The sequence below is a fragment of the Gambusia affinis genome, linkage group LG21 (assembly GCF_019740435.1).
Source record: "Gambusia affinis linkage group LG21, SWU_Gaff_1.0, whole genome shotgun sequence".
NCBI lineage: Eukaryota > Metazoa > Chordata > Actinopteri > Cyprinodontiformes > Poeciliidae > Gambusia > Gambusia affinis.
Window position 1 is genome coordinate 4234616 of NC_057888.1, and position 25161 is coordinate 4259776.

The 25161-nt window shown below is 37.2% G+C and overlaps 1 protein-coding gene across 7 annotated transcripts in view; it reads right to left on the reverse strand.

The window, feature by feature from the left end:
* The window catches only part of dpp6a (dipeptidyl-peptidase 6a), a 289142-nt gene that overhangs the window by 26451 nt on the left and 237530 nt on the right, over window positions 1-25161 (reverse strand). For all 7 annotated transcript variants that reach the window (XM_044103997.1, XM_044103992.1, XM_044103999.1 and 4 more), the window contains 5 exons: window positions 16048-16142; window positions 15574-15648; window positions 13486-13538; window positions 10225-10306; window positions 1596-1716 (listed from right to left, as the gene is read on the reverse strand). In XM_044103997.1, coding sequence (XP_043959932.1) covers window positions 1596-1716; window positions 10225-10306; window positions 13486-13538; window positions 15574-15648; window positions 16048-16142 — 426 coding nt within the window. The remainder of the gene's footprint in view (window positions 1-1595; window positions 1717-10224; window positions 10307-13485; window positions 13539-15573; window positions 15649-16047; window positions 16143-25161) is intronic.

Consider the following 25161-nt stretch of genomic DNA (forward strand, 5'->3'; position numbering starts at 1 on the left):
TACCAGACCGCATTGAAGTTTTGTTTTATCTCCGAGTCAAAGCTTCATCCATCAATATATGATGAGTGTAAATTACTGGGCTTTCAGCAGTCCATAAATAGGAGTCACAAGGTTAGATGTTGTCGTAACGCTTTGATAAATGTTTAAATGTCAAGGAAGGAAGAAAGAAAAAACAAAAACCTGAAGAATGGACCTGGATTCTTACACTGCAGGTGGACAGATTTGTGAATAAGCAAAGCCTTTTCTTGATGCTCAGGTGGGATTTGATGCATTAAGCTTCATCTGAATCATCAGAGATTCCATTTACGTTAACGAGAAGCAGAAATGTCAATTATGGCATCGTGTATTTCTATCACAACATCCATCGGCCTGCAGATCCACATTTCCCATGCACTGTTGCTGCGGCAGTTCATGCTCCGAGCATATCAGAAAGAAATCTATCAGCCGAGTGCCGACACAGTTCCCCGTTCCAGTTTGACAGTAGGAACAAGCAGAAGAGCTTCGATCAGTGAGTTACACTGACCACTGAAACACACGTCAGCTAAATTAATGCAAATGGCCGATGTACAACATTCATTTATTTTCTAGTCTGTGTAAAGAAGAAGAAAATTAATAGAGTTTTTAATTTACCTGGAAGAAATTAAGAGCTAAATGTCTTCAATGAAAGTGAAGCAACAGACATTTTTATTACTTATCGCTAATAAAACATGTCAGGGCATAAGGAGGGAAGAGCCTTTTAGTGTACATGTTTACACCATAATTTTTTTACAGGAGATTAACTGCTTCCTTTCACAAGGAGAAGATGCAAATGTCAATTTGTTAATATAAGACTATTTTATAACTAAATTTCACCTTAATCAAGGCCAGTAGACCCTTTATTGCTAATGTTTTACATGTTTCACTTTCCAAGAAGTAAATAAAAAAGTCAGTCTCGAAAGTGTAAAGTCGAGCAAAATAAATTCTTTAGTGTGCCTAATGAGTTATTTTTTTTTATCCTTGGTGTACATTATTTTAGAATTATTTTTACAAGGACATATACAGCCTTTTTACAGTGGTGGAAACAAAACATTTCACTCCCTACACTGAAGGTGGCTAAAGGTGGTTAGCTTAGCTTGATTTAAATCACAAAATAAACCGAATGTGCCTATTTCCATATCTGAATACTATGAATTATAACATAAGGAAAAAGGAGGACAGAAATGTATTTATGTTTTACAAGGTTTTTATTGCTTCATTTGTGAGAAATAGGTGAATTCTGCCAATTTCTACATTAGCCTATATACAAAACCACAGCCAGCATCTGCTTGCCTTCATTAGTTTAATCAGATTTAAGTCCCAGATGGATTATTTCAAATGTAAATGTCACTGTACTTTTTTTGAAATGATTGATATAAAGTAGCCTATTAATTAATTGATTTAGTGACCAAATTATCTAAATATCCATTTAATTCCCAGTATGAAGAGAATGCAAAGCAATAAAAAGACTTAATAGGAAAATAAAATGACAGAATCTCTCATCTACCAGGACTCCGCTCCATTCTTTAACTAAAAGAAAGAAAACGAATAATTGACTAAATGAAAAACTTTGCCATTACCTTCATACAGCCAGTCACTGAGTCCATTGAAGATGACACTTTCTTTGCCTGTAGACACTAGACGAATCGAACGGCTCTCCACTTTAGACCGATAGTAGATGTTGTTCTCAAATATGAATATCTACAGGAAATAAAAACGGACAAAATATGATCAAATTGATGCCAACCAACAAGTAAAAAGCTTTCATAAAGCTGAATATTGTATTGAAGGTGTTACTAAGCAATTGATCAATTAATGCGATAAATTAAACTTGCATTGTGCCATTATCAATATATTACTTGAAAATGGTGTCAAAACAACATTATCATTATCGGAAAGATACAAAGACAAAATGTTACTACACATTTTTAAAAAAATAAAAAATTATGCACCTATTAGTCCAGTTTGGACAATTTATTGTGTCCTAACATTGTGACACAATGTCAAAAATACATCGTTTTTTTCAGAACAGTTCTGTTACAATGCAAATAAAATGGAAGCCTTTTAAAGTCTTATGAAACTGCAAACCCTAGGGAATGAGATTTTGACTTTGACTCCAACCCCACAAAGTCCTGCAGGGCTTTGAAGATAACTGAAGGTCAATTCAGTCATTAAGGAGAATAATGGACCATCAGAGCCTTACAGTAAGCGAGGAAAGGCAAGGCTGCCCTTTGGGTGAGAATTTTAAGATGTTACTGCTTTAATATACCACATGGAAATCAATGCTGTTGCAGAAAAAAACTAATTTGGCATGTTAGGAAGTAAATGTCTTGGCCTCGAGGAAGTGTCTTGGTAGTGGTTTGAGAGAGATTCTCAAATAACTATTCACTCTGTGCAGCCTGAATGATAAAGCTTTGCACAGCAGGATGTCCACTTCTGTTTCAGCCTAAGATTTTTCTCTTCTTCTAAAGCAGGAGCGTCCAACTTGTTTTTATTTTGAACCACATTAAGATCATGAATGTTCTTAGAGGGCCAGTTGTGCCTGAATGTATCTATAAACCCGATTAACGGTTAAAACTGTCTCTGCATTTGATAACTTCTTCTAAAATTAGATAACCTTTATCAGTCCCTCCATTATTTTGCAGATTTTTTGTCATTTTCTGCAATAAGACTCAACATTGTTTCTGGTGCTAATTTAGAAATATTGCAATATTTGCGCTGAATTATGACAACAAATGTGACTTTTTATTACTAGCATCTACGTGTATTAGTAAAATATACTGCCACCTGCAGGTGGGAGTTGGCATCACTTAAAATAAAGGTTTTTGATAATTGTTCTGGAAAATTTTTAATAAACTGTTCTGCACAAGCACAAAAAAATCATGATTTTGCGTTAATTTCTGCGACCTCAGTAAAACTGGAAGTATTGACTGATGTAGTTTGGTAGTGCAGATAAAAACCGCTTTGATTTGATTAATAAAACAATATTTAAGTTATCTTGAAGGTTCTATTTATGCAATTCCTCTGGAGTCTTGAGGGCCACATTAAAAGCTAGGGCGGGCCAGATTTGGCCCCTGAGCCTTGTGTTTGACAGGTTGTGTTTGAATAATAATAATTTTTAAAAAACTAATATTTCAGCAATCTATCCACTTGCTACACCGTCTCAGCAGTTTGACATTTAGTATTTGTGCTGAAGAATTAGCCACTTAAGTTTCTTCAGCTAAGGCTGCATCTTTGAAAGAAAAAAAATATATAGCAGAATCTGTCACAATTAGTTTCTGTTGAGGAGGCGCAAGCTGTGGGCCTTATGTGCTTTGGTGACACTCCAATGCACACCAAGTCCCGGTATAGAAGCCAATCTAGGCCACAACAAAGAGAGGAGACCTGGCCCCGTTCTCAGAGGGAAGGTGAAAATCTGCTCTGAGGAGAACTGGAGCACAAAACAGTTTTAAGACAGAGGATAGTTTGTTTGGATTATGGAACTGAAACTAAAACAGCTGCAACAGCATTACTCTGCTGCACTCAGACGAAATGAACTGCACCTCCCGTGTTCCTGGACATTTTCTTCTATACCTTGCTTATTGACTGTAGTTTGGCCTCTTGGTTTATTTCAGTCAACATGACTTCCACATTTTGCCCAAAAATTTTTTAACATGTTGATGTGTAAGTTTCCTGCACATAAGCTTAACATAAGTAAAATTTTAGTCTGTTGTTCACTGTGTCTCCAAAATGACTAGTGACAGACTGCAATGTTTATCACGATAAAATCACTTCATATCAATCAATGGATAATTATTGATTCGTTTTTGTTTTAAATATCCAAAACATTGTCAAACTGGTGGCACGACCTTTCAATGTTTTATCCACAGTTTTCTCTCCACATCATTGTTTTTTTTTTTTAAGCAGTTCTGAGACACAATGGCAAAACCTTAAACTGCTGCTGCGCAAGTTACTCAACAGGTTATTGCTAGCTAACCATAGAATGAGTGAGTTACTGGGTAGCCAAAGAGTTAAGGTAGTCGATGCCACCAACGTAGCTTAGCTGACTGAGAGATTGAGCTAAAGCCTTCCCTCTGCCTACATCCCCCAGAATGCCGTGGTGTTCTGGATCAAAGGTCAGTAAAATTATCTATTGATATTGATCATGTGTCTATCAAGATTTACATTATTTCCCAGCCCTAATTACTGACAACTTACTTTATTTTGGCCTATTACAAATAAATATAAGGAAAATATCTTGAATTTAGTGTTTGCAACCTGACAAAATTTGAAATAATTCAAATGGTGTTAACATTTTTGGTAAGCACCATAATTTAGTAGCAAGCACTAAATTGATTATTTTGTAAAATATGGATTTTTTTAGGGGGCTGCACAGTGGAGCAGTTGGTAGAGCTGTTGCCTTGCAGCAAGAAGGTCCTGGGTTCGATTCCCGGCCCGGGGTATTTCTGCATGGAGTTTGCATGTTCTCCCTGTGCATGGTGGGTTCTCTCCGGGTTCTCCGGCTTCCTCCCACAGTCCAAAAACATGACTGTCAGGTTAATTGGTTTCTCTAAATTCTCCCTAGGTGTGAGTGTGTGTGTGTGAATGGTTGTTTGTCTTGTATGTCTCTGTGTTGCCCTGTGACAGACTGATGACCTGTCCAGGGTGTACCCCGCCTCTCGCCCGGGACGCAGCTGGAGAGGAACCAGCAACCCTCCCGACCCCATTAGGGAAGAAGGGTGTAAAGAAAATGGATGGATGGATGGATGGATTTTTTTAAATAGCTTAATTTCACGACCCCCCATGGTGTTTTAGAACCAATAAAAATGTTCTTGTACTTCATAACTTTAATTCTACGGTTTGATATCTCAACTTAACAGACGATTTTACGCTACTTTCTGTACACCAAACCTATCGACTTAGCAGAGCTGCCAATCAAAATCAGTGATTAGAAGCATTTTAAATTGGTCTGTGTATTTACACCACACAGATTTACAGATAGAAAACAATCAGTGGACAAAACTTAAATTAAAAACACTTTCTATATCACATACAAAGCCAACTGGAATGTATTTCCTGTGTGTTTTGACTGGCAGTCGGCTTTGTTAAACTCATATAAAAAGTGGGGCACTAATATGATTTGACGATGCAAATCAGGCATTTCTAGTCTGATTAATTAACAGGAACTGTGTTCAGGAATTAATTTGGGAAAATGCCTGTTTTGCAGTTTCTGCCCTCTTGTTCATCTCTGAAAAGCAACAGAAGAATGAGGCCTCCTGAGGCCTCTAAGTATCCGTACTTCTGTGAAAGAGAATCGGCTCCATGTGGAAGATTAGCCGCCTACAGAGTGCAAAGAAAAAAATTACAGGAGGATTTACTTTTCATGGTAAAAGGACTGTAAGAAAATCTTTATGCTGCAAATTTTCCAGACTACATGATTTTCAGAGGCTGACAAATATCTTGATGTGAGTAGATGACAAAGAAGGAGGTTCAATCAAGAACATGAAGGATTTGAGAACAGAATACAAGGTTGACTGATTTGCAATGATTAGATGTAACATTTAACAACAACGTTCTCTCAGTCCCATGTTTGGCATTGTTTCTGCCAAAGGCCATTTCCTGTTAACACATCTCAGCTGCTAGAAGCGAAACCACAGCATGAACGATGAAGCAAAATTTGAGCTCACATCAATCTACCAGCGAGTTAATTAATCCTCAGATCAGATAACGGGTAATTAATAGCATTTTGCTTCAGGACGTAATCACTTACATTCTGACCGCCCTGTAAACCAGCCCGCTGAAGCTCATTAAGACTCCAGCTGATCTGATGGAGCGATGAGGGAGAAGATGGACAACGACTCAGCAGGAATAAACCACGGCTTCTTGTCCTACTTTAGTTTAACCTGAATCAGTTTAAGTTAATTTTCTTAGACAATAAGTGCTAAACTACTAAAGTATGTAGTCATTATGTCTCCAGAGAGTCATAAATGTCGTCACCAATCAATGACAAATCTGTCTCATGAACCAGAGCAATGAAAACCACTTGAGGACATAAATTATGGATGTTAGGAATAAAGCCTTGGTGCTTGTCCTTGATAGCCAGTTGGAAGGCCGAGTACTTTATATAACTGGAGAACAGGACTCACTTTTAGCAGTAAAATATTTCAAGACATAGACAGCAGAGTGTAAACCTAATACTTTCTTGTAATCTTTTAATGCCAAAAAATAAATAAATGCAAACAAGTAAGAAAGTCCGTAAAAAAAAAAAAAAAAAAAAAATAATTGATGTCTTAACCCTTTTTGTTTGAATGCATCTGCGACGATACAGTTTTATGATTTGCAGTACCGTGATTCCGCCACACTTTGCGCTATCAGAAATATTCCAACGGTTTCTGAAAGGGGAGACGTTGCGCTTTCCAACCGACATCGGGTTATTACGGTAATTTCACTCCTGCTGTTTATTTTGGTTTAATCTGATAAAACACTCTTAATAGATGGTAAATTGCAAAAATAGGTGCTAGGTACCCCTAAAATAATAACCCTGAAAAAAAGGAAGCAACAAATATGCTTTTGTCATCATTTTTATTGTTATCACAATAGAACTACAAAATATTGTGATTAAAAAAAAAATCAGAGATGCAAGAAAGAAATCCAAGCTCTTCAATAACATTTTATTCTTAAAAAAAACCTGATTTTCCAGCAAGAAATCCAGTATATTTAAATATGTCACAAAATACTCAGCAAATCTTCTCTTTTATGCAAGAAGCATCTCCTTTATTTTATGGGCGACTGCAACATGGTCACTATTAAAACAATGGAAACCCTCATGCAACCCTGCTATAATTTTATATGGTTTAACAACAGTGAATATCTTAATGCACCATTTAGTTTGTTCTCTTCCAGTCTCTGTGTCCTTAAGGGATGAGGAGCAGATGGCTCTCAGCTCTTTATAAGAAAAAAAACAGCTTTTATGAGTTTCAGCCCTTAAAGCCTCAAGACATCTGCACATTTATGAATAAGTTTCAAGTTCAGAAATAAGAGGAGGAAAATGCACCGTCTAAATAGCTGTTACCTCCCTGTCCTTTGTCTATATTTCAAGGAGAGTTTAGAGCAGATTTCAGAAATATTAGTATTTGTTAAATATTTCTAATAGTCCCCTTGGTTCTTAGACGTTAGCATCTTTTTCATAATTTCCTAATTTCTCACCTATCAGCCATGTTTTTATGCCGTTTAGAAAAAAACCCTAATATAAAGTTTGTGGGCCACAAACACTGAACTAAAACGCTGTAATTTTAAACCGAGTTCAGTTTGCAGACTTCCTTTTACGATACATCACCAAACTGGCAACTTTAAAGGCACTAGCTGGAATAATGGTGCCCCCTGTTTGTTTCTGCTGAGTTGCTTTTTCTGCTTCTGGTTTTAAATCAAAGGGCTAAGTCAGTGCCGACGTGTTTCTCCACAGCTTTTCACTGCAAACTTCCACTACAAAGCAGAGAAATCCTAATCCTGCTTTTGTTGTTCTTTAAAGAAACAACAGCTTTATACAGTCAATCAGAAACGTCTATTAAAAAGTAACAGAAAATATGAATTTGCTCTTTATTTGGGGAGTTGTTGTCTACATTAAGACATCGAGAGGCTTTTAGAGTTGATCAAATGGGCTCACAAAACCTCACTTTCTTTGTTTAGGACAAGATATTTCAATCATAAAGGTTAAAATATCACATTTGGACAAAAGATCTATCCCCATTCTGCAAAGTTTTTTTTTTTTTTTTTTTTTTTTCCCAAGCCTGTTCTGGATAATTAAACTTTAGGACACGTTAACCAGTTATGAGATGTAGTTAACAAGTTAAGCACAAACACAAACAAATGCAAAGCTAGTTTTAGACAGAGGTAATGAAAATAATTTTTTCTCCAGTGTTTGGAGGAGCAGCTTTACTTGTCCAATGGCTGAATTTAACATTTTTCCGTCAAAAGGATGACCTGAGGTTCAATCAGAGCTGGAGAATTTTTTTTTAAATTGGAAAACCACATAAATCCAGATTTAATGCCTTTATTTTCATTACCAAATAGTAAATATATATATTTTTTTATATAAATCAATAATGAAGCCAGTGCATCATCAAAGTTAAACTTTTCACTGAATGGAACAGGAAGTGCTTTTATTTTGATATTTCCAACCAGCTTTTAATGATGCAGCTAGCTAAAGAGTGAGAGAACGGTGGAAGTAAGTTACATTTTTATTCTAAAACGAACCAGTTATTTATTATAAAGTGTAACCCTGACTTTAATAAGTCAGTCGATCAGATTCAGCCAGAAGAAAAGTTGACTGGATCATTTTAAAACATGTAGTGTTTTAAAATAGATTTTGTAGCCTTAATGATCTTTCTGATGGATGGATGAGCAGCAAAAGTCTCAAGGCTGGAAAATAAATCCTAAACTGCTGAATTGAAAATTTATAACAGGTGTCCAAATTGCAGCCCGGGGGCCATTTGTGGCCCTGTGAGTGAATTTGGGCGGCCCTTGATTACAGAATAAAAATGGCTCACGTTTGGTTCGTCAACTCAGGAAGTTGATGCAGAAACATTTGAAAATAATCAAGGGCAACTTTTCACTGTGGCAGTAGACAAAGTAAAAATGGAAAATGCAACAAAAACCTTTTTTTTAATTTTTATTTTTTATCGACCATGTTTGATAGAAAAGCAGGATCACCAACTGAAAGTTTTTCCAAGATAAAAAACCCAAAATATTTAGGACACTGTTTGCATTGTTTTTGCTTGTTTTTTAAGAAGAAACATCTGCAAGGTTTACAATAGTTTTCAGTTTTTCTGGAGATATCCGACATCTTTCACTTATTAAAATGTTGTCTGTGAAATAATTAGAAAAAGATCGTTTTTGTATTTTTTAATACAAATTTTGTGCCCATGCTGCAACTAGTTTGGACACTGATAACATCTGTATATAAGGCGCACGTTGTATCGCTTGAGCAAAAACATGACTTTTAATCAACATTCTGACTAAATAAATGGCAAAAATTAATTTAGAAAATTCAGAGAATGGGAAACCAAATCCCTCAAAGCATGTTTGTGCGAAAGATGAAAAAACATCTGTAAAGAAAGATAAAGTTTAAATCTGATCAAATGGGCTAAAAAAGCAGAACATGACCTGAAACAACATCATACTTTCCACTTTCTGAGCTCAATAAAAATGATAACTGACTCATAAAACAATATTAAAGTTCATCTGTTGTGTGCGCGGTGGGAAAAAATGTTTTCCAGGAAAGTTAATTGGGTAAAAAGTATTTAAAACACACAAGCAGGCATAATGAGCAGAGACTCATAATTTAAAGCCTCCATCAAAAACAATACCGGAGATTTAATACGGAAAAACTGCAACTTGAGTAGGCGTGTGTTTTTTAATTAGTACATTCTTATTTCTTTGACTGAAAAGCCAATATAAAGCCCCAGAGGAAAAACCCTGGCTTCAGTTGTAATTAGTTTTATCCTCTATTAAAACTATAAACAGACAGTGAAGGGCATCACTTTTCTCTGCCTGCACTGGAAAAGTTTCATGTTCACTTTGTGAACTCTGAATAAATTTATCCTAGAAAATAATCAGTCAGAATCAGAGTTATAAGAGCTTGGTTTTATTTCGTTGTGACTCTTTGTTTGTCTAATTCCTTTAGCTTTAATAAGATTTTAGAGTGTGTTTGCCGGTTTTTATTAGTTAAATATTGTTTAGTTTTACTTTGGTTTTAGAAATAGTTTTATTTTTTTTATACTCCAGTTTTGGGTGGAAAATTCAGAAAAGTCAAAGTATTGATTATACATTAATTAGTTGATGAATACGGAATAAAAAAAAAAAAATTATTTAATTGGTGTTGACCAACCAACTGTTGCTGTTTTCTCCCGAATTTTGCCATTTTGTCTACTAATGTAGCCGCCAGGATGATTATGGAGTGCCGTAATTTGCCAACAGATGACATAAACTGCTTGTGTGGGTGGAAAAATTAGAAATGGTCATAACATAAACTTAAAAGGTTAATAAACGGATTAATAAACACAAAAATGAAGTATGTCACACCTATATTTTCAGTATGTTTTAGTTCATTTTGTTATACTTTTTCCACATTAATTCCTTTTTTTCAATGAAAATGTTTTCCCAATTTCAGTTATTTTGCTAGTTTTAGATAACCTTGGTTGGAACAGGTAAAATATAAATTTTTTCTTTTACCAGTTGTTGATCCTGGGGACCCCAGCCTGCGAACTGCAGCTGAGCATTTCGCACCTCCGGAGGGTTCAGGTTCCATGTTTCTCTGGGGGGGGGGAACAGACGGGGAGAAGTTAAGTGAAGACAACCTGGACACAAACACAATGACTTTCAGCTCCCACCGCCGCAGCAGCATCAGCAGCAGAACAAGTGTGGAACATCTTCGAACAAAGGTTTAAGTGTCTCCATAAATAGCCACAGTGTGTAAGGGTGTCACCTCTCCTTATTGGGAACAGTGCTGTGCGGTGCAGGAGGCTGAATTAGAGGTGCTGCTGACGTTTTGTCTTTGTCTGGTGCTGACGATGAATGAGGTCAACCACAGAGATGTGAATGTGGCTTTAAAGAGGACGACACCACTGGGTGGCAGCACATTATATCATATATTTAAACAAATATAATGCTACCATACTGGAACCTGCAGCTCAGATAAATCACCAAAGGGAAAAAAACATCAACTTTGGGATATAAATTCAGATATGTGGGGAAAGACTTCAAAAAGTTAAAAGTCCAATCATTGAGATGTGAAAGTGTTTCATCTGTCTGCAAGCTTTGAGCTTTTACTGCGAGATGCCAAAGCTGTAGCATGACAGTATTTTTATTTTCTTGTTACGTGCATCCATGAATGATGGCTCTGGTTCTGCTCTGCATCCCCAGAACCAGAACCAAACGAGGAGAAGCGGCATTTAGCATCTATCAAATCAAATCAAATCAAACTTCATTTGCATAGCACATTTCAGCAGCAAGGCATTTCAAAGTGCTTTACATCAAATCAAACACAAAAATACAATGCAACATAGAATCAACAATAAAAATCTATGCACCAAAAATCTGGAACAAACTTCCAGAAAACTGTAAAACAGCTGAAACACTGACTTCCTTTAAATCTGGACTAAAACCCACTTGTTTAGAGTTGTATTTGAAACGTAATCAATTGCTATTTATTGACGGAATCTGACTATGTTGTGACTTGATTCTATGTTGCATCACTTTGTGATTTTGTGTTTGATTTGATGTAAAGCACTTTGAAATGCCTTGCGGCTGAAATGTGCTATACAAATAAAGTTTGATTGATTGATTGATTGAATGAATGACAAAATGAAAAAAAAAAAACATCACAAAATGATTTTAAATAACGCCACTTTCACTGCAAAATAACAAAATGTAAGTATTTTTGTCTAGTTTCCAGTGAAAATATCTTACATATGAAATAAGACACAACAAACTTACAAGTACATTTTCAGCAAGATATAAGAACTTGTTTTGGTCAATAATTCATTAATATTATTGAAAAAGTATTAGTTCTACTGCCAAATTACTTAACTTATAGTAAGTTGGTGTAATACTTGGTTAGATTTTGTTTTTGCAGTGTTTTTACTCCGTACTCATATGCTTAAAGATGCAAAATACTATTTTAAAACTAAAGTCATACATTTTGCATATCAAAAGCAAGAGCCATATTAAATAGAGTTGTAAATAGCTCCTCTTTTATTAAGATTTAATGGAAATAAATTACAGCTGTGGGGGAGTGCAAACATGCCTTGCTTCACTAATTTCTGTTTCTCCCCTTCAGCCATTTAAGTGCTCAACATTTAGATTAAATCAACTTTTGTTGCAGAATTTGTTTAGTGCATTTCCCTAAGGCCCAGTTCACAACTAATTAAGACGATGGGGTTCCTGCAGAGCAGGAGCCTGCAACCTCATCAGAGCCACATCAGGCTGGCGGCGCTCCAAGTAAGACACTTAGTGGCTGTTGGGGGTGCGGCTGCTAATCTATGTATGTCATCTGCGGCTCCTATCACTGAAATTGACAAACCACGCTCTCGCACAAAGACATGGGTCTGAACTTGGTGCGAAAGGTACGCACACCCCCAAATTGCACCTATTATCAGCAGTAACTGTAGCTGGGACACAAAGAAACAAGCCGCAGTTTGAACTAATTTTTGTTTTGGGCCAAATCGAGAACATAAAAGCTCTTAAAGGGCCAGTTGTGCCAGAATGTACTGATAAAACCTGTTCGCAAACTGTTAAAATATCAATGAATCCTTAAAATTAAATAATATTATTGAACATCTTTTCAGTCCTTCCAGGATTTCCTGATTTTTTTGCGATTTTTTGCAATGAAAATGGTACCAATTTAGAAATATTTAAGCTTATTTATGACAATAAATTAGACTTTTTATTACACACTGTATAGATCATTGACTATTATCTGATATCAGTTAAGGCTGAGGTAGCTGTTCAGTACAAGTAAGAACGTTTTTGATCATTTTAGAGAAAAATGTGCAATAAACTCCCAATTATGTATTAGTGCAAAAAACATGCAGCGGATTTGTTGATTTTATGTGAATTTCCACGATAATTCTCAAGGAACTGGAAGGACTGACTGCTTAGAGTTGCCTTTGAATCATAAAGCAACAATCACCGGAACATTGACCAACATATTTGATGTGTACTGATGATGGTTCTTGACAAAATGCGGTGACTGTATGATGTTTTTTTTAATAGAAAGCACTTTGAACTGCCTTGTCACTAAATAAATAAACTTGGTTGATTGATTATTGTCGTTTCTTTCTCCATAGCTTTGCTAAAACTGCTGGTGGAAGTTCTGAAATCTTGTGTATTTTTAAGAAAATGCTACAGATTTTCCAAGACCTGTGTTGGTGTAATTTGACAACGTAAATCACTCAATGTGATGTGGTGCGATCAGTCGTGGCCATACCAATATTGATATAAATACACAGGCACCTTGAGGGAGCAAAAAAAGCATCTCAGACTTGCAAAAATATCCAAAATAGCCCCATTCTAACAAGAAGTTGAAGGGACAAAATGCTGAAAAGCAGTTAGCTGTGGTTTCAGATTTACAGCCAGCTTTCTGTGAGGTTCAGAAATAAACAATAAGGTTGATTTGAGGTGATTTGCTGGATGATTTTGGAATACCAATACTGATATAAATACACAGGCACCTTGAGGGAGCAAAAAAGCATCTCAGACATGCAAAAATATCCAAAACAGCCCCATTCTAACAAGAAGTTGAAAGGACAAAATGCTGAAAAGCAGTTAGCTGTGGTTTCAGATTTACAGCCAGCTTTCTGTGAGGTTCAGAAATAAACAATAAGGTTGATTTGAGGTGATTTGCTGGATGATTTTGGAATTAATCTTCTTGAAATAAGATCAGATGAGATTTCACATAATAAAACCCAATGAGTCTGTCATAAGCCGACTTACGGAGTCTCCAGACTGCAGATGATGTAAAATGCCGTATAGGAATGCTGGTACACCTGCAAGGAAAAATACTTTGTTTAAACTTCTTTTCATTTACAAAAAGTGTCTGTTTTTTGTTCCTCTCTTCAGGGAATTCACTAAAGTATTAAAAGTCCACAGAGGTTAAACTGGACAACAGTGTTTTCTTTGAGATTAAAGAAACCACAAACAGGATTAACACATTAATAAATCCTTCAGAGAGACAGAGTTGTTAATGAATAATACAAAGAAACAAGCAATATCTCAGAAGCTTTTAAAATATTCGCATAAAACAGACACTTTTAAAATAATATTGATGTAAGCTCCAACTTGTTACTTCATTTTTTATTTATATAGAAAAACAGAGTAACTTCCAATCCGTTGAACATTCAGGTTCAAATGCATTTATATATTTATAGCCAAGTCCAAAATAATTCATTCCTCTGGCAGATTTAGGTTTAAAACAACCAAGTTCATGTAGTTTCTTATAACTGGAAGTAAAGTTAATGGAACCTAAAATATCTGCAGCTCATATAGAAAAGATAAATTTTCAAAATACCATTTTACAAATTATCTGAAATTTTACAGCTTCACTACTTTTGAGACACGCCCAGCCAAATTTCCAATTAGAAATAAACATCTTAATTGAATGAAGTTGAATTTAAATCTAAATCTGCATGGGGTGTGAATAACTTTGGCCTTTTCTGTACATTTAACTTTAAATGCACAAAATCCCACCACAGATTTTACCACAACACATCCTGATGGACGAGTTCCAACTCTTCCTGATTCAGTAAGACTGTGCACCACCGAACAAAGCAATGTCCATTTGTTTTCTATCACATAAAATCCCAATAAAATGCAATCACAAAACAGTATTAATAAACACAAAACAGTATCAATAAACACAAAACAGTATCAATTTACCTCGACTATTCCATCAAAATGGCCTGTGTGCCACACTAACTCAGGATGAGCTAATAGCACGTCAAGTAGCATTGTCACCATTTATTTTGGTTTTCTTATAATTATTTTAGGAAAAAAAGTTCCAAACAGGCAAATTTTATATAAATAATTTGGAGTGAGGTTCCAAAGAAATATCTGAACTGTGAATTTTCTGCAGTTCCTAAATAATTTCCACACTAGCATTGATAAAATGTTGCGTAACTATACAGGTGAACAATCAAATGAACTGATTTTAAAGAGGGTTGCATTGAATTAGTTCTAATATGGATATTATGCAGACACTGTTCTTATAGTTTTGGATACATTTTCATTAATTATCTACTAATCTGAGTGTACTTTCCGTAAGAAAAACGTTAAAATTGTAATTTGGAAGAGCTATGCCTGTCTTGGTATTCCATCACGTAATTTGGTACGCATTAAATCCATCCTGCACGTTACAGAGAAATAAAGCATGAATATGTGACTGTGCGCTGCTTCAATGAGCATGCAGGAGGAATGACTGTCATCTATCAAAGTGATGGGGAGTTCAGTTGGATAATAAATGCAAATACAAACACTACAACACCACCCAGTTTGTCATAATATTCTCTATTCATCTCAGGCAATAACAGCAGATTATATATCTGCAGGCATCTTTCAGAGCCTAACAGGAACAAACACTCTGGCTGCAGCAGAATAAAGAGGGAATGAAGGCGAACACCAGGTAAGCAGGTGAATGATTCAATATATCTGATGCAGCTACATTAGGAGGCGAAAGCGCTTTGATCCATATCATCCAGTGCAGTTGCGGGGCACTTTATTCAAGAACCGCACAGAAATGATATATTCCCAACCAATACGTTCTGCTCTCGCCCGTCGATCTCATCTGCTGCTCTGCGAGCCCCGCGAGGCGTCGAGGGGGTTGTTTGTGTTTCTGCCTCCCTCGCCGCAGTTCCGCTCAGCTGTGCTCGCCCCTCCAAACCCGACACCCCCCCCTCGCCTGTGTGCGCCAAGCCGTCACACCTCACCGTGATTACTTCCCCCCACCACCTTCTCTCTGCTCTCTCCTGACATATTTGGCTGTCAGTTTGCCAATTCCAAAAACAAGCAAACAAATGAGAAGCTCACCGCTGCGACGTTGTAGGCCAGCAGGACATGCTTCAAGTCGGGGGACACCTCATACCTGCTGGCTTTGTACATTTCCTGTGAATCAGACGTAGATTTCAGAACAGAAACACACATCGCTAACCATGCATGCTATTCTTATTAAACCAGTCCTTAAAAGCAGACTCTGACAGATTGCCTTGCTTCAGACGTAAATGGGGTTTGCGTTAATCTTTGCACTTGTGCTTCGCCAGTATGATTGCTGATATAATGTTATTGCATCTCTATCTTGACGTCTGCCCACATATTCGAATCACATTTCACTAAAAAGATGATGCATGGTTTGATTAAATTTTCCAACAGGAAGAGCTGCAGGAGGTTGGATCTGCTGACCCAAAGAAGAAGAGCTAGGATTTAATTTAAGGCCTCCCACCGTCAGCAGAACTGTCTTGTCATCATTATAATAATACTTGAAAAAAGCTGAAAAAGGTGACTTACAAATTTCTTGTTTTGGACCAAGACAGTTTGCTCGTCGGTGTCGACGTTGTACTTGACGACGTCGCCGTCTCGGTTGCGGTACAGCAACTCATTACCTGTGAAGAAGGAGACAGCATGATGAGGAATGAGGGTAAAGTTATTAAAAACATTTAATCAAACGAGACATTGGAGGAAAATCTCAGTAATCCATCTTTTAATAAACAGCAAACACAATTTTCCTCCTTTCACTACTGTCCCACACAAAGATACAGACATAAAAATCGGACTTTAGATTTATTATAAATTAGAGTTGGACGATATGTCTGAAAAATGTATCACAACATAATGGCTTCACATCAGTCAATATTGTTAATTATTAATCACATTTTGATTTAAATATTTGAAATACTGCCAAGCTGGTTTCACTCCAGAGTTGTTGCTTTAATTGTTTTTAAGCAGTTGTGAGGCAGAGTGCTGAAACCCTAAGCTGCTACTGCACTAGTTACTCAACAAGTTGTTGCTAGGTAACCAAAAAACGAGTAAGTTGCTAGGTAACCAAAGAGTGACAGTTGGTTAATGTCACCAACTTTCCTTAGCTGGCCCTGAGAGATTGAGTGGCAAAATGTCTTGTACTTAGTAAAATAAGTCATAATAAGTACTTTTTATTCAATATTAAGGAATTATTGACTAAAGTCAAGCTCATGTTGAAAAGTTACTTGTAAGCTAGTTTTGTCTTATTCTAGAAAAAGACCAAAATAACTAAGATTTTGTGTGTTTTTTTGCAGTGTGGTCTTGCAGATTCAGTTTTAAAAAGCTCTTGTGACAGAAAGGCAAAGTGCCGACTTCAAGCCACTAAAAGAAATCCTTGAGAGGAACAATTGTTTGACAGTTGTATGAACGTTGGTGCAGCTCTTCATCCATCAGGCCTTTATCAGCGAAGGACACGTTTAACGTGGCAACTGCCCCCTTTAACCTTCAATCTATCCCTGCTCCCGTGTCTTATTGCTCTTGTGATCCACAGAAACATGAACAACCACGCCATTTGGTGAGGTAATTAGAACCCAGAGATTGTTATGCGGAGTGCTTTCTATCTGCTAGCATGTCTAATTGTCCATTAGGGGTGACAGAATTACCATCACAATGGCTTTAATGCAGAACGTGCTAGCGATAGCACTTTTGGACAGTTTTAGATCTGCACAACCAAACGTCCTCTCAACAGCTTTTGTCCCCTTGTTAAAAACACCTGGCAAACTAAACAAGGATGGAAAATGGACTCGTTTATGTTCCCTCTACTGTGCAACACAATCCGCTTCCACGTATACCTGCAAATGGTCAGCTAATGTACTGAAATGGAGTAAAAAAGGAGACAAAATCAATAAAAAAGGAAATAGAAATGGGGGTAGGGGAATGAAAATGCTTGGGAAATATTGATTTGAAGCACTTTAAAATATTGAAAACAGAGTATATCAGGTCTTTTAGCTGATAACATCATTATACCCTAGACCTAATGACAAAACATTTGTCTCTTCATTTCAACAAAAAAACAACAAACATAAGTTCTTTACTAAATGTTAAAATGTGATTACCGGTACTTTAAAGTAAGAAGTGTACAATATGAGATTATATCAAGAACCATCTTCAGACTAAAAAGAAATTAGGTGTACTTTCATGATGTAGCTCTACTGGGCATGAGGATTATTAAAACCTCATACAATACGCTCGGAGAAGAATCGATTTGATTTACGGAGTCGAGTTCTGAATTAAAATCCAAACTTCTTGCCTTTTTCTGTAATCACATAAATTAAAACAAAGACATTTGGAGAAAATATCTCAAATTCCCACCATCATTGCCTAAAGATAAACTCTCCCAATAAGCTGATCATTTTTGTGCTCGTCGTCCCTCCTTCACCTTTTCAGATACACATTCCCATACAGTTCTCGAGGCATTGCATCTTCCCTTCGCCCTCTCTCTTCGTCTTTGTTCCCTTCTCTTCCACCTTCAGTCACTGTGCATCAGCCCAGGGCGCTGTTCTCCACTCTGATCTTTACCTCTCATAGCAGTATGTCTTATTAATTCAGCATCCTGCCCTGGGCGCAGCCCTCACCCACCCTCACGGCGGGGAGGCAGGGGGAAGATTCAGGTAGGGAGGTGGAGGAAAGGAGGGACACAGAGACTCACAAAGATAAGGTGGATAAACTGAGATAGTAGGAATTTGTTAAGACTGGATGAAGCTCTGTAAAGGCTCAGCTCAAAAACAATGATATCCTGCCGTCCTAAAACAAAGGTTAGCTGGGGGATCATTGTGACCTGCCAATTCTTAACTTCACCAACCCAGACTGGTAACTGGTAAGTCAGAAGTTTAGAAATCCTAACTTTTACTCATTAGAAGCATGATTCACAAAACAGTGGGCGATAAAACGGTACGGTTTTCCTTCAGACGGAAACATTCATGTCAGTTTTCCAACTCCATATGAAGTCTCTGAGTTGGAAAACTTCACTGTGTCTGATGGTCATTGGTCACCAGACACAATGACCAATCTGTGTATATCGAAAGACCAAACACCATTTTCAATAAAATGGTCATTGGTCATTGTGTCTGACCAATGAAATAAGCTTCATTTCATCAAATCTATGACATCTGGTGCCTCTCTAACTCTATATTGCTGAAGATTAGGAAGTTAAACCTGCACTATTTGTCATTTATGAGCCCAAGTCACATCTCGAGTCTTTAGTCCGCTTTAGTTTGTTAGAAAGTCCGGTTCAACTCTGATGAGGACCAAAAAAGCAAACTCTGTTGCTGTACAAGAGTTCAAATGCATATGTGAATGTCAAATGGACCGGAGACCCGCTCCAAAAGCAGGTAGCAGAATATAATGCAGGGCATTCTGGGTAAAAGCAACCACTCAACAGCAGGTTGCTTAAAGAGCTTGGATTGTTTGCACAGTGCAGTGTGAAATCAAACCACTGCAGTTGAAAATGTAACAAAAGTTGCAATTTTGGTCCCCAATCAAACCAAGTTTACCGGACTATCAAGTGTGAAAAGACTCTAATCTATCCAAGTCCAATCTGAAGTCATTCATTCATTTTTGCGACTTGAGTCAGAGTCTCTAACTCAAGTTGCCTTCTTTGGTTTAAGACAATCAAACAGATATGATTTGAAAAAAAAAAAATTAAAACAGTTTTAAAATTCTGAAAACAAGAAAGCTCTCCAAACTAACCTGGCTTTATGTCGACAAAGAAACGGGCTCCTAAACTTATTCCTGGATGCGTCACCATTAGCAACAACTACCATCAAGTGTTTGTGACAACAGGAAGTTCGTCTTTTACATTTCTCTTCAGTCACAGTTGAGTTTTCCAGCAAGAACGGTCAGTTAAAGGTTACTCAATAGGATCTAAATCAGATTGGCCCAGTCCAAAACCTTTAATTTACATTGGTTTTGATTGTAGGTCGATGTCCTGGTGTGCTGTGACTCATTGTCCTGAATGAATTGAATGTTCTTGGCCAGACTTTCGCCTTCAGGATTTTATGCTGGAGCAGAATTGATTGTTCTATTGACTACTCTCTAAAAGTGAAACTGTTCTCCGTTTGTTAGGTAAGCAGTCGTTTTGACCTTAGATCTCTACCATAGAGGCCATTTTGGCAAAGTCTCTTTCTTTAGTTGAATTAATTAAAGCAAGTGAGGCCTGCAGTGCTTTAGCTGACTGGGTAATTTTGGGACTTCCTGGAGGTGTTATTGTGTTTTTGGGAGTAATTTTGGTAGCTCAACTGCTCCTGGGAGGAAGTCATTTGTGAAGAGTAATTCTCCCTGCGTTTCGCTGCAGTCAGAAAGTACAAACAATGAATTAGTAATAATTTCCATACAGACTTTGTTTCTCATTTAATGTTTTAATTGTAGGAAAGATCTGGGTTTTTCTGTCATTATTTAACCAGTGGACGATGATGTTTTCTTGTAGGACCAAATTTTTGTGCACTTGTATTAATTTGGGTTATTGCTGTCTGAGGTCAAAAGTCATTTGAATGCCTGAAACATTTAATGGAACCAAAATGTCAAAGCAGCAGACACCTGGAAGGGAGAAATACTTCCTTAAAGCCCCAAGTAAGAGTCACCTGGACCTACAATGTTAAACGTCCAACTTGGAATAATAAACTGCTCATCAGAAAACTTGACTGTGGAAACAGAGCAGTCAGAAATCTCCCCCACCAATGAAAATAACAGAAATCTACAGCAAAGAAACAGGCTGTTGGTGAATTACTACTTTAATCTCAAAGCACACCGTCCACATAAGCCACCATCATGTGATTACACAGTACTCTGATTGAAATAGCCAGTTTCTGTAAGCTGTGCTGTTAGCCGTGAGGTGAGCCGGGCCAGGGTGTTAAGTTCTGGATGAAATGAGATTTTTCTTGTCAGTTCCGGGTCGTTTGTCCCTGCCCACAGCTGCAGATGATGGCCCGTTTGATGGAAGTGGCACAAGTTGTTGCCGAAGACGAATAGTTTCAGTCCCACAATGGGGGAACGTTGCAGCCGCTGGCTTATATGGGCTGTGAAATATTGGTTCATAAAAATTTAAACTGCATTTTAATTAACAATCCACCTCTCGTATTAATAGTCATTTTCTTCCTCGTAAAAGGAAATTTCCTTTGCACATTTCCCAGTTGCAAAGCGCTGCATGCTGGATCGTTGGAGCCTGGATTTCATTTTCAACAGGCTTGACAAATGAGCAGAATAACAAGTGAATGATGGGCCAAACAAATGAGCATGAAAAAAAAAAAAAACCTTGAATCTGAACTTGCTGACAAAACAAAACCACCCACAGTGAAACCAAGCTGCTGCTGGCCGGTTTCCACACAGGAAGGCATTTGTTTTGATCTGAAATGTCAATCACTGCAGACTTTTTCCTTCATTACTCTCTCTCTGAGCCGAGGTGATTTATTTTCAGCGTAAAATCCAAATGATTTTCCTGTCATTAATTCCTGGATCTTCTGTACCTTAAAAAAGTTGCAGGTTCTTTCCAACCCCACTGTGCTGTTTTCTTAGAGGTATGCATGGTTTAAAGTGAGTTTGTGGGATAAAATAGTAACACATTGAGGCACCTCGGTGAGATCAGCAGAGTGATCAAAGATGAGCCTCTTCTCTTCAGACTTTCTGCGTCGGGGTCCCGTAAATAAGCAGCTTGAAACAGAAAGACCTCTTTCATCTACAGCGGGGGCTTCACAGTTTCTGCACTACTCAGAATGATCCAGCATTAAGGTTATGTACAATAAAACATCTTTTTAGCAAATCCAAAAAGTAAAGCCTTAAAAACTTCTAACTTAATAATGAATAGGCGAAGGAAAATATTGAATTTCAGAGGTTTCTGTCGTAGGTTTCATCTGAGCCGTTCATTTTGATGCAAACGACTTGAGAGGTTTATAATTTATAATTCGGTTTTGAAGCCAAATGTCTCCGCAGAGATCTTCTTTAGATTGACTTAATGTGGTTGTCAGTTTAATTACAAGATATTCAAATGTGTCACAACTTTGTCACATCGTGGATAAAGACTCAAAGTGTGAAATGGCTGAAAGGCTGATAAGATTCACTCTTTTGGCCACATCCAGACTCTTCAAATTTACAGCTGAATGGTCAAAACATAACGACAAAGCGGTCCACCAGCAGGATAATGATTTCCTAACATTGTTGTTGTCATATTAAAAGTTCAACCTGACAATATTTGAAAAGAAAATATTCATTTTCAATACAGCAGCAACACTGTGAAGGCAAAACGCTCCTCCACGTTAAGATTCATCGCAATATCCCAACATTTTATTTCCTTATTAAGAGTGAAATAAACAAGCAGAGAAGTTAAGTGTCTTTTTTTTTTTTAAGTATGTACTTTAATTATAAAACTGAAACATTAAACCAGGGTTTTTGTATTTTGGTTTTATTAATATACAGACATACAATTTCTTGATTTTTTTCTTGCTTTATCTGGGTATGATATTTTTATTTTTTGGCTATTCTCATCAAAAAGGAAGAGGATTTTTCTTGCTGCAATTAGCTAACTTTGATGAATAAGTGTCCCCAAATCTGGTTTTGATTAAAAATCAATGAAAATCCTATTTTCCATCAAATTAAAAAAATAAGATAAAATAAAAAAGACACATACTTTGTGTTGTTTTTACCTTTTTCCTCTTGATAAGTTTGTAATTTGTCAGTGAAAATCGTTTGGGAAATAAACCATCCATCTGCACCAAAAATGCTGCAAGTAGCCTATTATGGAAATTAGCTAATGAAGTCATTTAATGACTTTTAGACAGCAAGTAGCCATTTGGAGTTGAGCTAAAACTCTAATTTAAACATTCAGAAAACGTCTCTATTAGGACTGCAGAGGAACAGGCTAAACTTCCTCCAAGCTCATGTACTGAACAGTTGCTTTAATCGTTTAGCTGAAGTTATTGTTGTAAAAGTCACCACACACTGTGAAAGCACTTTAAAGCATCACTGCACATCATTCATCACTTACGCAGACAGCTAAAATCTCAGTGATTAATGCGTTCTCAGGTTCCAACCTCCTCTAACAGTACCAGAAAATACAACATTTACAGCACAGAATGAGAGCAAACATTTAGGCAAAACCTGCCAGCCACAACATTTAAACAAACCATAAAATGAATTTCATGCATTCACAGCCTCTACTTGCTATTAGTCCTTAAACGCTGCATAATTGATTTACCTCACAACCAGTGAGGTGACCTTCATGTCAGCTGTTTACGCTCCACATCAGCTCCTACAGTCGCTCGTTTTAATCTCTCTCTGTGTGTTTGTGCGCCACAACTCTGCTTTGAAACTAATCAATGCACTTGGAGAAAACATGCATGTGCACCTAATGGATATCATTAGTGGGGCTGTTGCGTGTAAAAGAACAATTATAGCTGCAATAATGACAATATAAACCACAATGCGAGCGTGGGTTTCTACATCAAATCCTGTACAAGATCTCACTTGTTTCAAATCATGAGAAGAAACTCTAGTTGGGCCATTTAAGGACCAGGAGTCATTTGGTAAGTGGCATAAAACATCAAACTGATACATGAGATCTAAAATTCAGACTTGAATGGGTTTGTAGAGACTTTGCAAAACATTAATTTGCAGAAATATCCCCACTCAATCAAAGAGTTGCTGCAAACACTTTGCCCTGCTCTCTAAAGTCTTACCACGTATCTGTGCAAATATCTTTGTATGCTTTAAATGTCACAAACTAACTTCAAAGTAACTTTTCACCAAGATATAGAGACTTGTTTTGAGGAAATAATTCCTTAACATTGATGAAAAATGCTAGTTCTATTGGCAGATAAACATAACATGGGGAACATGTCTGTACACAAGTCAAATAATCTGCGCGTTTACTCATTAAAACATTGTGGGAAATAAAGGAACTTTAGGTAATCTGTACGCTTGAGGGCGTCTAGCCCAGTTTCTTCTCCGTCTATCAGTGCGGATCAGAGAATGGCTTTGACATGTCGGCTAATCCCGCAAAGTCAGAGAGCCGCTGCTGAGTCAGCAGGGCATTGGAGCGCTGAATTTAACTGTAATCAAACGATCAATTCATAATAAGCTAAAGGAAACATTTTGTACATACATAAGCTTCACCGGTGTATAAGCCGCATGTGCCTACATTGAAACATGAGATATTTACAAAGAAAGACGGTATACAGAAGGTGTTTTTAAAGTTTTAATAATATGCCGTAGCTTTTCTTTCTGAACAGCAGCAATATAGCAAAACAACACTAACAGGGCTGGTTTAAATAACATACGGTTAAAAGTCACGGAGAGCCGTCATCCTCTTCCTCCTGTGCACTGAAACCATGGAAGTCTTCTTCCTCAGTGTCTGTTTCCTTCTTTATCGTCCAGCTCGACTGCTTTTAACTTGAAAGCTGCATCATATGCATTTCTTCTTGCATTCTCCATGATGAGGGTCTGTTCAAGCTCATTTTATTCGTGCACAAAGCACGACGTTACATTAGTCTTCCTCTACAGATATATTCCAGCTGTCTCACGCTTACCTTTTCTGCTCCAGCGCCCCTACTGGCCGTTAGAAAAAATTCATAAATAAGCCGCATCATTGTATAAGCCGCAGGGTCGACAGAGTGAGACAAAAGTCGCAGCATAAAGTCCGGAAATTACGGTATGTATTTTGTTCCAGGATCACAATTGTGCTCAACGTGATAACTTGCGTAGCCATCCAAAATGAGCATATACCCGATCATCAGTTCCTGCCGTTGTTCGGAAGGTACTGATGGACTGACTTGCTGTAATGTCAGTACTTGATGTTACTGACATTTTCTGACTTGCTGACATCACCGCAGCAAGTCTATGTTGACTTTTGTCATCTGGATGTCGACTTCAAAACAACATGAAGTCGTGTAGCTCCTATTCTCAACCTTATCAGCCCGGTGTGACATAAAAACCAGTTCGACGTGAACACTGTTTCCACCGACGCACCGGTCATTAAAGTGTATCTTTGCGCGGACATATCCATCGGACGAAGTACAGCCGAGAATATGGGAGCCTTAAGTTAGCCAATAGCTGCCTTCTTTGCTGAGGAGTTGGAAACAGAATAAGGAGGCTCCACAGTTTGGGTTTTAGGTCATTAAGTTTGTTTTTCTCAACAAAATATTTCAGATAATTTTAAGTTTTCCAGCACGTAAACATATTTTATCTCAAAGTTGATGAAAACAAGATGAGTTTTTAGACACTTCAACTGAAAATACCTTAAAGGGATGTGAAGAAATGAAATTGGATTACAAATTAAAATTTGCAATTACATAACTGTGCAACAAACTCAGTGCTGGTTCTGTTCTGCAGCTGAAAGAGTACATTTAAAACAATACTATACTGTTAAAATGGAAACATAAGCAGGTTGTTGCAGAGTGTGAGCAGAATAATAACAGAAGATTTTTTTTTTCCAATAACAGCTCGACAAGAGCAAAGTTAATTGCTGAATTGATCGTCTAATTTCAGAGCTATAGGTTTACAGCCATACAGTCGGGTGAAGATCGATCAGTTATCCTGCATGGAGCAAACGCATTTATGTATGAACGCCTTGGGACTGTAGCTGGACTTTTAAGTGACAAACCAACACAAAGCAGAACA